Source organism: Lactuca serriola, chromosome 5 (assembly GCF_051521515.1).
Source record: "Lactuca serriola cultivar US96UC23 chromosome 5, Lser_US96UC23_V15, whole genome shotgun sequence".
Taxonomy (NCBI): Eukaryota; Viridiplantae; Streptophyta; class Magnoliopsida; order Asterales; family Asteraceae; genus Lactuca; species Lactuca serriola.
The window spans coordinates 291,509,341-291,523,873 of record NC_136412.1 but is presented as its reverse complement, the minus strand read 5'-3'; the positions used below and the strand labels follow the sequence as shown (position 1 = coordinate 291,523,873).

General features: G+C 34.9%; 1 protein-coding gene across 1 annotated transcript; it reads right to left on the bottom strand.

Moving 5' to 3' along the window:
• Positions 1-992: 992 nt before the first annotated feature.
• Positions 993-4,020, bottom strand: LOC145054636 (phospholipid:diacylglycerol acyltransferase 1-like). The gene is made up of 6 exons (XM_079002865.1): positions 3,233-4,020; positions 2,824-3,046; positions 2,465-2,745; positions 2,080-2,386; positions 1,750-2,009; positions 993-1,656 (listed from the first exon to the last, which is right to left on the bottom strand). The coding sequence occupies exons 1-6, from the start codon at positions 3,718-3,720 to the stop codon at positions 1,173-1,175; spliced, it is 2,043 nt and encodes a 680-aa protein (XP_078858991.1). The 5' UTR covers positions 3,721-4,020; the 3' UTR covers positions 993-1,172.
• Positions 4,021-14,533: the final 10,513 nt, after the last annotated feature.

Here is a 14,533-nt window from a genome sequence, read left to right as displayed (position 1 = left end):
TTTTAAATCCGATCCAATCCGGTTTGGTCAAAACCGGTTTTGACCCGATCCGGTTTCGGATTGGATCCGGTTTTGAATAGTGAAACCGGTTTTTGTGTGCATCTCTAATTATAACCAATATTTTTATGCACTATTTGGTTATATGGCGCTGACATGACATGATGACGGAGTAGCACGAAACCGTATTTAGGATAAATCAAGAAAACTTAATTTGGATTTCATGCAAAATCTAAAATTCAGAAACATAGAATACCTTGTTTTGTTTGATGTTCTTTAAGAATAGATTTTTGCATAGTAATATTAAGTGAAAAAACAAGTTTATCTGTAAAAACAAAAAATTCCCGAGATTGAGATCACATGAGCTTATGTGAATTCACACTCCACACCTTTAAACTCATTTTAAAGTGGCGTGTTTAATGAAGAGTATGCTTATAATATAACTAATACATATTTATAGATAATATTATGGTTTGAATGTAAAAAACCTTGAATTTATACAAAAAAATATATGGTTGTTAAATGAAAAAAATATATTTATACGGTTTCAAATATAAAAAAAAATAATTATACGGTTTCAAATGCAAAATAGTCATCATTAAACAAAATTGAAAAAATGATGTTCAATTTGGAACAAAAAATTGAATGTCAAAATTGAAAAATAAAATTAAAACTTAATGTTAAATGATGTGCAATTTTTTTTTTTTATTTTGATACGTCAGCATGTCACGATAGCGATACGTCATTACGATACATCAACATACAACTTGATTGAATGGTCAATTGGTTAGAATTATAACAAAAGAAAAAAATACAATATCCAATTTGAGACAAAAAAATAACATAGGGTCAAAATTAAATTTTCATGACTTTTGTGGAATTACTTTTTTTTTACGGTCAATCTATTTCCAATTAAGTAAAACATAAATGATATAGTTGTCACATTAAATGCTTAACCTATAAATTTGGTTTAAAACTCCTACATCACACTAAGGTATCCATAACTAATTCATAAAATAACCAAAAAAAATGTAACTACATCAAAACTACTGACCTATTCCTTTTTAACAATAACACTTCAAACTGTACCTAATTACAATCTAAACCAACTTTAGAGCTACAATACATTACAACACACATCAACAAACACAAAAACCTCATTTCCACATCATCATCTACAGACGCACCTTAATCCTTTCAGACCATCTAAAAATATCAGAGTAAACTCGATCACCTCCCAAATCATTTCCCGTAGCTCCACTAGCTACACGTATAATATCTTCAATTAAAGCAAAATTCCCCATTATATCCACATGGTTTCCACTCTGGGTCCCACGTCCCTCCAGCAGTGTTGCTGGAGGGGCATGGTTATATTCCCTTACATACGTTTTAATCCCTGAGGGATTAAAACGTGTTTTCCCCCTCCAACCTTTCGCACACATGTACCCGGCACTTAAAACGGGTACCGTTTCATCTCCATCAACCGAATAAACCCCGCCCCGCAAACAACTCTGGTGGGTCCCGCCCTCTGCTGACGTGTCAATTTGGAAAGGAATATAGCATTCAGATGAGGGACTGAATTTGTAAATATAGGATCTTTCGGTTGGGAGACCGACTCCATACATTGAAAAGATTTCCATTTCGGGAGCGTTTGGTAATCTGTGTGTATATATGAAAGAAAAAATTATAGGCAATGTATTTTTATTTCTTGCAACATGGAAGTAAATAGTAAAATACTAAAAAGAGTCAAACCTTGATTCTAAGGGATTTGACCAATACTTATAGTGTTGATATTCTTTATCCTCTAGATTATCAGCTATTCCATATGAATAATGAGCACTACCTCGCTTCATCATCCTTGGAGCCACAAATTGCAAAAGTTCCAAAACAGATTCAACAGTAAACACCTTGTAATCTGCAACAGCTTTAATCCCTCCAAATCCCATTTCATGGTATTCATTCCATACATCCCCACATGATCTGTTTACATAATTCCTACCTTCAATAGCACCCTACACATCCAAAAAAAAAATTAAAATATAAATATAAAAAAAGAAACAGTATAAAAGACAAAAAGATTACCATGAAATCCACCCTCTCAATTTTTGATGAATGTAATTGAGCAACATCTTTCCCAAAAGATATTATTCTCCCATAATTCAAAGACTTTAAACCATTTCCACTTGTTTTTTGTGTATCATTCTTTTTCAAGTTTTTAGCAACACAACCATGGTCTTCTTCAGGAGCCCAATCAAGTGTACCCCATATCGCATCTCCACCTTTTGGTATTAATGACATTGTTGAATCCCATGTTCGTGTCATTCTCATTGCATGTTGTAAAGTTTGAAATCCAAATATATCCAAATCAAGAACACCAGGTGCCACAGCCCTGTATCAATAAATTTATATTTGGTATTTGGATTTTGGATTTTGGATTTGCCAGTATTTTTGTAATGTAAAGAATTACCTGGCTACAGCAATGTCTTTAGCTTCAGCAGAAAAGAGTCCTGCGACTATTTTTGGAAGCCCTAAAAATGGTCCACCTATATTCATCACAGCTTTTATATGCTTACCACACCAATCCGACCCACCACCACCACCCATCGGAGGTGGCGCTTCTACCCATTTCATGAAATGCAAAAAGTACAAAGCACCCATGGAATGTGGAATCACCACCACTTTTTCACCGGTTGTTGCTACCATGAGCTCTATATTGCTTTTCATCCTGCTTAGAGTTTGATCTCGCACCTGTTTTGTTTATCATATCATTAATGATTTAATTCATCCCGTTTTCACATAAATGGGTTAAAGCTTAAAAATTGTTACCTCTGTGTTTTGAAATGAGAGTCTCCAATCATAAGCAGCCATATACATGTTTTTCTCCTCGTATCCTATTCTGGCCAAATTGGCGATCAAAACTGCCCATACAAAATACCCTGCAGCGAAGTAATCGGCTGCTACAAGTCCAGATACGGGCCTGACCCGAATACCAGGAGGATCCAACCCAGTTTCATTATCCAGTGACATATGCTCGACCCAGCATAATGGCCTGAAAATGATAGAAAGTAACATGAAGCTTGTGAAAAAAAGAATCACGATTCACCAAAAACCTTTGATTATGGTAAGAGGGATACTTGATTGGAGCTTGAAGATGCATTAAATGCAATGATGAAACCCCAATTGCGTAGAATAAAGTGAAAATTATCAAAGAAATATCAACAATTCAGTACATTACCTTTTATATATTTCACCAAATGTGCCACCCCAAAGCCGCTTCCTAAACAAGCCATCCATACAGCGGTGACCTTCCCACAATTCAAGTCCACCGGTGACTATTCCGGGGACAAAAACAACCGGATGTTTCGCCGTTATCCCTTCTTTATGCAACTTTACACCCGGCGGATCCGGCGTTGGCCCCGTTATCGCCTGCGTAACGTACTGCGGGAACGATGCCGGCATCGCATTGTATAGGAACAACAAAAACCACCAAGTTGAACATATAAATCCGATCAACCAACAACAACTATTTATACAAGACCGTTTACTTCTCTCTTTTTTCAAAAATTTGATACTTTTATTATTGGAGTTCTTCGTTGTTTTCTCTTTCTCGCTCTTCTGATCTTCGAATTCACCGTCAATTTTAGGGGAAAGTTGCTGCTCTGAAGTTGTTGCTCTATTGGAATTGCCGAAACCGCCGTCCTTTCTCCTCCTCCACGCCGGCATATTTTTTATATGGATGTGTGTGTATGAAGAGAGATTGATAAGAATGTGATCAGATTAGTTCGTTTATAGCTTTACACAGAGTAAACTCAGAACTGTGCAGCAAATTTTAAACCCTAATTTTCAACTAATAGTCAAGATATTTGTTATAAACTTAAATAAGCCGACCAATTTATAAATACGAAGAAAGAAGCACCGTATATGAGAAATTAAGCCGGTGATCGGAGGGGGGGAGGAATCTCCGGCGAGTGATTACCGCTAAAATTGAGGGAGGAAGGTCGAGGGAAGAGAGTGTATGTTGGATCTGACGTGGGCCCAGTTCTGTCAACAAAAGCTGATGAAAAATAAACTTTTTTGTTATTATAACACCAAGAGTCCCTTAATTTTTAATGATTGACAAAATGAACCTCAAGGATTTTTGTTTTTCAAATAGGTCACTTGAATACTATTCAACTGCGAGTGTTTTTCCACTTTATACTCTACATGTTTTATTATAATTGTTAAACATGCCTTGGGTATAGTATACTATAGTATTAAAGTCCATGAACAAAGTCATACTTTTAATAACTAACATTAATAAAAGTTGATTAAATAGAGTTAGTAGCATGATTAGGTCCAAAATTCAACGAATGCACTAAATGTAAATTCAATCATACGAGCTCATGAAATTACATTAAGAATAGGACAAACCCCTCCCTACTTTACTTGACGACTTATCTTGCTAACATCTGACTAAAGTTTTATTGGTACCACTATCATTCAATAACTATTTAAAAACTTATGTAATTACATAATTACATATGACTATATAACATTCTACGTGTCTGATTATAATTGTTAAGCTTGGTATAATAGTATTCCATATGGTTTTTCTTTTGGTTTCTTCAAAAGATATTGAGATCTTTTGTCTGATATCATCGAGGCGTTGGCCTCTCATTTTCATTGTCATTTCTCCATTCCTAAGGGATGTAATTCATCCCTTTTTACTGTGATCCTAAAAGTTAAAGACCCGAAATATGTTAAAAGATTTTAGTAGAGGTGACAATTGTGTCGTGTCGTGTCGAAACACTAAAAGGGTTGAAAGTGCTTGATCCTAACCCGACCCATTTAATTAACGTGTCGTGTCGTGTCAACTCGTTTATTTTCGTGTCGAGTTCGTGTCGGGTTTCAGGTTAGGGCTATACCTTGAAATATGTCGTGTTATGAAAGGTTAAAAGATTGAGCATATTAAAAGAGTATGAGTTGGGTAGGCGGAGAGGAAAAACTAATAGTTTGGAGGTAGAATAGATGAAGTCATAGCAAGTTCAGATGACAAAATTAAAAGAGTGGGAGTTGGGGAGGCAGATGAAAAGGTTGTGAGGATGTGAGAGTGGTGAATGAGACTGGATAGTTTGGGAGAGAATTGAAAAACTGAAATTAAGTCTTGATCTAGACGGTTAAGTCATTTCAACATTACAAAACGACTCAATTCGAAGGTTTTCTTTTACTTATGGTTTTGGTTTTGTATCTTTCTAGTTTATTTAAATAACTCAAAAAATTTGCATATAAATAAACGGGTCATTTTCGAGTCATATTCGAGTTGAAATTCTCAACCCTAACCTTACCCGTTTAATTTTCGTGTCGTGTCGTGTCAATTCGTTTATTTAAACGGGTTGAAATATCTTACTCAAACCCATTTATTTCGTGTCAGGTTTCGTGTCGTGTCAATTTTTGCCACCTCTAGATTTTAGACATATTAGTTTAATTGGTTGTCAGTGCAAAACTATTGGCAACTCTTAGCTAATAGGATGGCAGAGGTTATTGATTCGGGGGTCAACCTGGAGCAGTCTGCTCTTATTAAAGGTAGATAAATTTTAGATGACCCGTTCCTGTTGAATGAAATGGTGGCTTGGAGCAAAGCTGCAAAACATCCCTAATGATCTTCAAGGTAGATTTTAAGAAGGCTTATGACTCTCTGACCTGGGATTACCCGCTAGAGATGATGCAGATTATGGGTTTTGGTCCAATCTAGTGTGGATGGATTTTAGAGATGTTGTGGTCTTATAGAGCTTTTGTTTTGGTCAATGGTTCTCCTACTGCTAAGCTCCAAATGTTCAGAGGCCTTAGGTAAGGAGATCCGTTGTCCTCTTTCTTATTTATTTTAGCTATGGATGGGTTCCATGTCGCCTTGGTGAGGGCCCAGTTGGCAAATGCGTTCAGGGGAGTCGGTGTTAGTGGTATGGAGATCTCTCGTGTATTATGCGGATGATGCGATGCTTCTGACAGATTGGGATCTAGAGAATGCTAACAGGATTGTTCATATCATGCGTTGCTTCTTTCTCACTCCAGATCTGAAAATTATTTTGCTTACAAGCAAATTGATTGGTGTGGGAGTCTCGTTTTCTTAGGTTATGGATGTTGCATATCATGTGGGATGTAGAGTTGATTCTATTCCGTTCATTCACCTAGGTGTGCCTCTGGGTCAGAACATGGCTGGCGTTTCCGCTTGGTCTCAAGTTATTGAGCGCTTTAGGAGTCGTTTGGCTGGGTGGAAGACAAAACGCCTGTCATTTGGTGGTCACCTTACTCTGAGAAAATCTGTGTTGGGCGGCTTAGGAAGTTATTTGATGTCAATTTTTTCGGTTCCAGTTATAGTTATCTAGTAGTTGGAGTCTCTCAAGGCTATATTTTTTTGGGGGTGTGGATCTCGATGATAAGTGTATGCATTGGATTAGATGGGATAGAATGATGGCGAGCAGAGCTGATGGTGGATTGGGTGTAGGTAGCTTGTATTCGTTTAATAGGGCTATGCTTTTTAAGTGGTGATGGTGGTTTTATCATGCTCAAGATTTGATGTGGGTTAAGATGGTTCGAGGTATATATGGTATAGATGGTGGGTGCTCTTATCTTACTCCTAAAAATGCTTATTTGGGTCCTTGGAATAGTATTATTTGTGCCTTACGTATTTTCAGGAATCGTGATTTGGATCTTCAACATTTTTGTCTAATTTGTGTGGGTGACGGGATAATTACTTCTTTTTGGATGGATGTCTGGTATGGTACCTCCCCCCCCCCCCCCCCCCTTCTTCCCGTGAGGTTTCAGTGGATTTTTGCGCTTGATGTGCATAGGCAGGCGTCGATTCGGGATCGTTTTTTGATTGGTTTGGAGACTGGTTCTCTTAGACGTGATCCTAGGGGAGATATGGAGCAATCACAATGGGAGGAGCTTACCACTTTATTACAGGGTTTCTAGTTGGCCAATAGATCGGATAGACTTAGTTGGTTGCTTGATGTTACTGATTCTTTTTCAATCTCTTCTGCTAGAGCTTTTTTGATAGTGGGATGTTGTTTTCTGTAGGTATGGAGACTCGTTGCAATACTTAGGTTTCTATTAAAGTGAATATTTTTATTTGGCGGTTACGTTTATTTAGTATTCCTACTAGAGAAAGATTGTCTTATAGGGGTATTGAGGTGGAGATGATTACTTACCCAGTTTGCTCTCATTCAGTTGAAACAATTGATCACCTTTTCACAGGTTTTAGAGAGCTTATTCAGTTATGGACCCATATTGCTATTCGGTGGGGTTTCGATATTCTAGAGACGTATTCGATTGAGTCCTTGATATCCTTTCCGGATGCAGTCAGGTTGTCGAGTGGTCAAAGGTCGGCTTTTGAGGCGGTTTTTTGGACTTCTTGTTGGTGTCTTTGGAATTTCCATAGATCCATTATTTTTGGGACGATTTTACCTAGAGAATCTGGTATTTTTTACGAGGTGGTCGATAGAGTTTTTTTTCTAGATTTCCAATAGGTGTCGAAAAACTAAGCTAATGTGGACTTCATGGTTCCATAATCCTGCTTTAGCTTCTTCTTTATTGTAATGTTATTTTTCTATCGTCTTGCTAGTTTTTTAATAAAATTTCAGTCGTTCCAAAAGTATGTATTTTTGTATATGTTTGATGAGTTGGGTTGTTTGAGACATTTTTTATCCAACTTTTTTCATAGAAAATTACAAATATAGTAAAATCTCTTAAGTTTTTTAAAAAATAGTAAAAAATTAGTGTTATTTTGAAAATAACCACTGAAATCAGAGATGATTAGCCACAATTGTGATTTCGTACATTCAAGTTTTAATTTCCTCTTCTTGGGCTGCAATTTGGCCCCAATTTCGGTCCATAAGCCGAAAGTATAAAAAACTAAAAATTTAGAAATACCTCTTGCTTTCACACTTTTATATTATGAGAGGAAATCACAATTACGTTGTCCGATGTAGAGGAAATCCCGAAAAGAAGGCAAAAAATCGTAGCTATGTGGTTTATCTGTGAATATACAAATACCTGATGCATAAGTTGTGCAACAGTAACTTGTACATTCACAGACAAACAATACAATTGTGAATGTTTGTCTGTGAATGTATAAGTCGCCGATGCACAACTTCTGCATCGGGTATATGTATCCATGTTTTTTTCTTGTCAAAATCTTCTCAAATTTTGTTTTATTTTTGTCATATTCTTACCATATGTGACTTCTAGACTCGTTGTTATTACTAAGAAATAGGTTTTTTTACCATATTCTTACCATTGGGACATTAAAAAAAATACTCAAAATTCGTGAGGAAATCACAATTAAATCAAAGAAAATCGCAGACGTCCTTTGGCCATCTGCGATTTCAAGGATTTTTTTTTTTAAATTATACCTACACCTTATTTTCACGTAATGGTTTGAAATCGAGCCAAATCGCTACCCAAAAAGATGAAATCAATGCTACAGGATTCGAAATTGCAGATAAGCCTAACCACCTACAATTTCAGTGGATATTTTCCAAAAAAAAAAAAACTGATTTTTTGGCTATATTGTTAAAAGTTCATTAAAATATTAGGCTAGATATGTAATTTTCCTTTTTTTAGTATTTATAACAAATTAGTACAATAAATATAGTTAAAAATTATTATTATTTTTTTATAATTTAACTTTATGAATAACATTTTTGAGATGGTATTGATTACTGTAGGTGATTTTTTGGACCGTTCGACATGTTCAGCCCTTTTGGTCTTTTTAACTGTTTCTGTGATATAATATTTTCAGTTTGTGAGATGAATAACATGATTCGAAAATAGATAAATAGATTCGCATTTTCTCTATTGTAAAGTTTTAAGTGGGGTTGTTTTGGCATTTGGAAAAGAGTGGTGGCGATTTTGAAATACTATAAAGTTGAGGGTTAACAATTTGTACGCCGCTGTTTTTTGTTGAAAATTAAGATGTGATGTCAGTTACGTATGGGAAACGTAACTTTACTAAATTTAGTATTTACGAAGAAACGCACAAATAATAAAATTGTCTTCTACCTATGTCTTATTATTCTATATTTAATTAACTATCTAATTAAAAATATATTAAATAAAATTAAATTGAATGATGGAACGATGACACGTGTCATAATGTTAGTGAGTATGAATATGTGTAGAAATAAAAGGTAGAAAACAATTTAATCTCTCATAATAAATAAATTTTAAGTTTTAAGGGAATATGACTTAATAAAGGGAATTTTTCACATCGGGATAACTATTTTTTTTTAACATATGATCATTATGATTTGCTGTAGTAGGTTATATCCGGTCATAATGATCATATATGAACACTTTTAACAAGTTCGTTACCTAGATGTGTAAAAATAATAATAATAATAATAAATACCCAAAAATGAACAAAATGACAAGTATGGTCCCTGTGGTTTGGGGGAATTTGTGCGTTTGGTCACTAACTTATTTTTTTTAACTCGGATGGTCTTTACTATTTGTTTTTGTTGCGCGCTTGATCTCTGTCTTAACTAAGAAGAATATTGTGCTCATATTAATTTATTTTTTAATTATTTTTCTTATTTATATATTTATTTTTTTATATATTTAAAAATTTTAATAGACCCCACATATTTGTATCTCTCACCCTAAACATGAAACCACATTTGAGAAATTTAATCAGGGTCCCACCGGTTAATGTCCCATCTCTCAAACCCCCCCCCCCCCCAACTTTTATTTCCTTTGTATATTTAGTAACGTCGTCGTCTTCACTATCCCTTCTTTTTTCAGTCCTTCAACTACGGCAAACCAACACCATAACCCACTGTCTCTTCATCGATTTTTTCACCACCACAACCCAATGCATCATTACTTCTATTTCCTTTCCATCTTTTGTGGTGTTGGTTTGCCGGAGTTGAATGACCGAAAAAAGAAGGGATGGTGAAGATGTCGATGTCACTAAAGATGGAAAGGAAATAGAAGTTTGGGAAGATGGGAGATAGGATAGTGACCGGTGAGACCCAGATTAAATTTCTCAAATGTGATTTCAGGTTTAGGGTGAGGAGATACAAATATGTGGGATCTATTAATTTTTTAAATAATATAAAAATAAATACATAAATAAGAAAATTAATTAAAAAATAAATTAATAAGGGCACAATAGTCTTTTTAGATAAGACAGGACCAAGCGCGCAACAAAAATAAATAGTAGAGACCATCCGAGTTAAAAAAAAAATAGGGATCAAACGCATAAATTCCCCCAAACCATACGGACCATTTGTGTAATTTACTCTTACTTTTCGTTTTGTTAATATTTGGGTATGTGCCGAAATACTAGTACATTGTTTGGTATGTTAATGAGAACGAAAAAAATGCACAAAGTCATAACAATTAATTTAGAGAAAATTCATCAAATGTCCAAAAGGAGGGGTGTTTGTAGCAAATGCCCATGAAAAACACAACTTTATTAAATGACCATGACTTCCTGCAAGGAGGGGCTCTACAGAAGTTCTTATGCTATGAGGAATTGAGATCGTTAAGGAAATGAGATGGTAGGGTTAATTTTGTAAAATCACCCTTTCTAAACCTGTTTTCTGAGTTTAGGGTTGCAGAAGAAGAGCAAGTTTGGCCGTTTGGGGGAGGTTTGCCGCAGAATGAAGACGGGACGATGAAGGAATCGATCGATCGAAGAAATAGGAACGATAATTGGAAATCGATGGTAAGGTGATCGAGAAACTGCAACAAATACACAAAGATGTGTTATCAGATGGCTATGGAACTCATGTAAGTTATCATCATCCTTTTGAAATTGTATGAAACCCTAGCTTAACAATCGGCAAAATAAACGTAGTTTTAGAGTTATAATTGTTGTATTGAATCAGTTATATGTTCGTAATGGTGTATCGTAGTTAAATTGATAAGAAAATAGTTAGGAAATTCGGAATTTAGCCTAGGATAAACGAAGAACAGTTCCTCAAAGTTGTTTGGATGAAGAAAAGATCCTCAGAGGACCTTTCTGCGGATCCATATAGCCCTCTTGGGATTTTTTTTTTTAAAATGGTTATTATTTTTTTACGATTTGGACCATTTTTGAATGCACATTGCCATTTCTGAATATGCCAAAACTAAAAAAAAAAAAAAAGATTGAAATGCCCTTCTTCCAAATTATTACATAAATATTTCAAATTCCTTTAAACGATATAACAATTTACTTTGAAAGAGGAACAATTTCTATAAAAAAATTAAAACAGGGACCAATTTCATCATTTAAAGGAATTGTTCTTCATCCAAACAACTCTGAAGATCTGTCCCTCTTTCAAAAATTGTTCCTCTTCCAAAGTACATTGCTATAACGTCAAATTCCATAAGGATTGCAATTACGTCATTTACAGTCTTAGTTTGTATATAAAGAGAGACCGATCTTGGTTGCAACATTTATATAGTATAAATTATTAAATTATATAAAATTTAATGGGTTATTTTGTAAAACCTTGTTTCGAATCGTTTCATAATTCAGGGTCGTGACTCGAAGATTAATTGTTAGAAGGCTTCGGTCCTTGGGAAAAAGAAATATTTAGACCCCTTTGGTTGTGGACAACGTAGGTTGTGGATATTGAGTGTTTGGTTGGTGCTTTGGAACCCTAGGGTATATCATTAAAGTGATGATGTGGGCCTTTCATGAATTTTGGATTTAAGTTCGGAAGGTTTTAAGGCAAAGGAGAGTTGATTGGATTATAGAGTTTCTCATTACCTTTTTATGGATATAAGGATCGTCGAAATCAGACGTAGAACGAAGAAGTTATGGCCTTTGGAAGTTAGGTGGTTTTGGGGCTATGTCTAGTACGTTGGGCGTACAGGGAGTACACCGGGCGTACTAGGCTGGGTAACCGCGAATGGTCCATGGAGTATGCTGGGCGTACCTGGAGTATGATAGGTGTACTCCAGTCTGGTGCAAACCCTAATATTGAGCCTTTGGACCCTATTTAAGCATCATTAACTCTTAGAATCCTCCCCATATTCAGCCTCCATCCCCCTCAACCTGTAATCTCGAAACCTTGGACTTCCTTTGAGTATTCTTGAGCCTTTTGAGTGATTTGTAGTGTTCTTGGTGCACATTGAGGAGGAAGGAGCTCATTGAAGAAGTGTTGGTTAGCTTGGAACTTGTAGATCCAGACTTTGTTCATCTTGATCTACCTTCTGGAGGTATAAAGTTTTAATCTTGAAGACTTTTTCTTATAGATCTAGTTGGGTGGTAATTTGTCATGTTTTGGACCCATGGTTGTGGTTCTTGTGAGTAGAAATTAATCCAAAACCTTTGAGCCTCATATTTGCTACTTGTTGAGGTCATTAAGTTATAAAGTTTGGATCTTGAGGAGTATTATTCTTTCATGCAAGAATTAGTGGCCTTTTTATGAAGTTATGAAGCTTGGGTTGTGGTTCGAGTCTCATTAAGACATGCAAAGGAGTAAAGTTGCTAACTTTACATATTAAGACTTTGTTTAGCAGTGGATCTGAGGTTTGAACATTGCGGGCTTAATGGATTAAGTCATTTGGATTGAGAGATGGGGACCGACCAGTATGTTGGGTGTACTCCAGAGTACGCTGCACGTACCGGGCTAAACATGCGCATGATGGGTGTATGCCTGAGTACGTTGGGTGTACTTAACAACTGTTGACTTTTGTAGACATGTTGACTTTTGGTCAATTGTTGAGTGGCTTGGACTTATTGGGGGAAAATGGTCTTTTTCCCATTCTTGGAATTGTTGAGTTCTTGACTCGTTTGATGGGTATTATCTTAATTATTAATAAGGATAATGGTTTTGGTCTGCTTAGTGTGCGTGGAACCAAGGCCGGTCGGTTTATTTTGAGGGATCTGTACGAAAAATAAATAATGGGTCCCTAAATATGAACTTTGTATGTATAAGCAAAATTTATTAATACTAGGATAAGTCAATTATTGTTATAAAAATAATCAAAATAAATTAGCGACAACTTAATCAGACGTGAATTTAATTTCTGAATTAGTTGAAGAAGAGATTGGACAACACTCAAAACGATGTGCACTGCACTGAATTGATGACAAAGAAAGTTGTTCACTTTAATCGTACTAGTGAACTCCAATGACAATCTCCTAATATAGAGACAGAACACGAGTGCGATACGTAAAGATGCCTACGAAAATTGAAAAACGTAATCACATAAACAATTTGATTATTTAATGTTATAAAATATAATAAATTTAAAAGACAATGTGTTGTCATTTTTTTAAAGATGTTTATGGTCTTTTATTCTTTTTTATTTTCATTATATGTGTTAGATCGAAGCAAGTCTTTGCATATCTATTCTTAATAAAAGACTCTTTTTTTGTCCACATGTCATCTTTTTACAACTATGGTTTGACACGTGGCACAACATCCTGCATTTTTTTACAACATTTCCCGCTCATATCTCTTTAATGAAATCGGTAATATCCCTTGACATAAGGTATGTAAATTAGAATGTATTCTATTATCCCAACAAATCAGCAAAAAAATCATCTATTTATTTGAAATTGAATAACAATAGGCAATAAATCAGCAAATCTAATTTTATCAAAAAGCTAAAGCCATTCTGTTAGGTAGCAGGTGCAATCGCCTTCTGCATCGGTGATGTAACAGTTTGCTTCGCTTTCTGCATAGGTTTGAAGATTCATTCTCTATCAGGTAATCATTTTTTTTTTCTGCAGTATGTGTGTGGTTCATTTTTTCTATCATGTATGTTTATTATTCGGTTTCATCCATATTCTTCAACAAATTCTATCAAAATTTAAAATTTCTTAACTAAATAAATCCCAAATTACATCATAAATAAATGATATGAAACCTAGATCTTCAATATCTTCAACGAAGACTCCAAGAATCAACAGATAAACACCATGCAATGATGTGTAATCATCCACTATATTGTCTTCATAACGTTCTTGTATCATCGGTATTTTATTTCATCGGTTTCAAGTTTATTTAGTAAAGGCCGCAGACGATGTTGTATAATTTTGCTGTTGTGAAGGTATCAATTTTCCTGCTATGCTCTATTATTTTTGGTGCCCTTCTCTATCATTTTTACTGCTATGGTGTTTTATTATTTTGCGACCAAAATAAATGGTAGCTTTCAAAGTGTATAAACTCGCACCAATCAATTTAGCATTTTGTGTATGTATATACAATTCTTTGGTTATTTACTAAAATTGGTTGAAATCCAGATTTAGTCCCTATAGTTGTTTATGTTTTTTTTCTCTCTATATATACTTAATCTGTTTATTAAAAGTCCTCATGGCATTTTACGACTTTGATGATACAGTGTTATTAGTTTATAGATTAATATGCAAATTACTATTCCACATTTTGATTTTCTTTCTTCAAGGGGTTTATCTTGATTGTTGCATACACAACTTTGGCCTAAACAACACTGATCAAACAGAGGTACGCATCTAGGTTTTTTAATTTGTTTAAGAGGTTTAAAAATAAGAATATTACTTTATGTAATTTAGCATTTTACACTTTCTTGTCTA

What these genes read in the sequence shown, in the direction of transcription:
- LOC145054636 (XM_079002865.1), bottom strand. Translation starts at nt 3,720, where the DNA reads ATGCCGGCGTGGAGGAGGAGAAAGGACGGCGGTTTCGGCAATTCCAAT. An exon ending in TCTCATTTCAAAACACAGAG is followed by an intron (nt 2,746 to 2,823) that starts GTAACAATTTTT and finishes TAAACAAAACAG; the next exon opens with GTGCGAGATCAAACTCTAAG. An exon ending in TCAAATCCCTTAGAATCAAG is followed by an intron (nt 1,657 to 1,749) that starts GTTTGACTCTTT and finishes ATATACACACAG; the next exon opens with ATTACCAAACGCTCCCGAAA.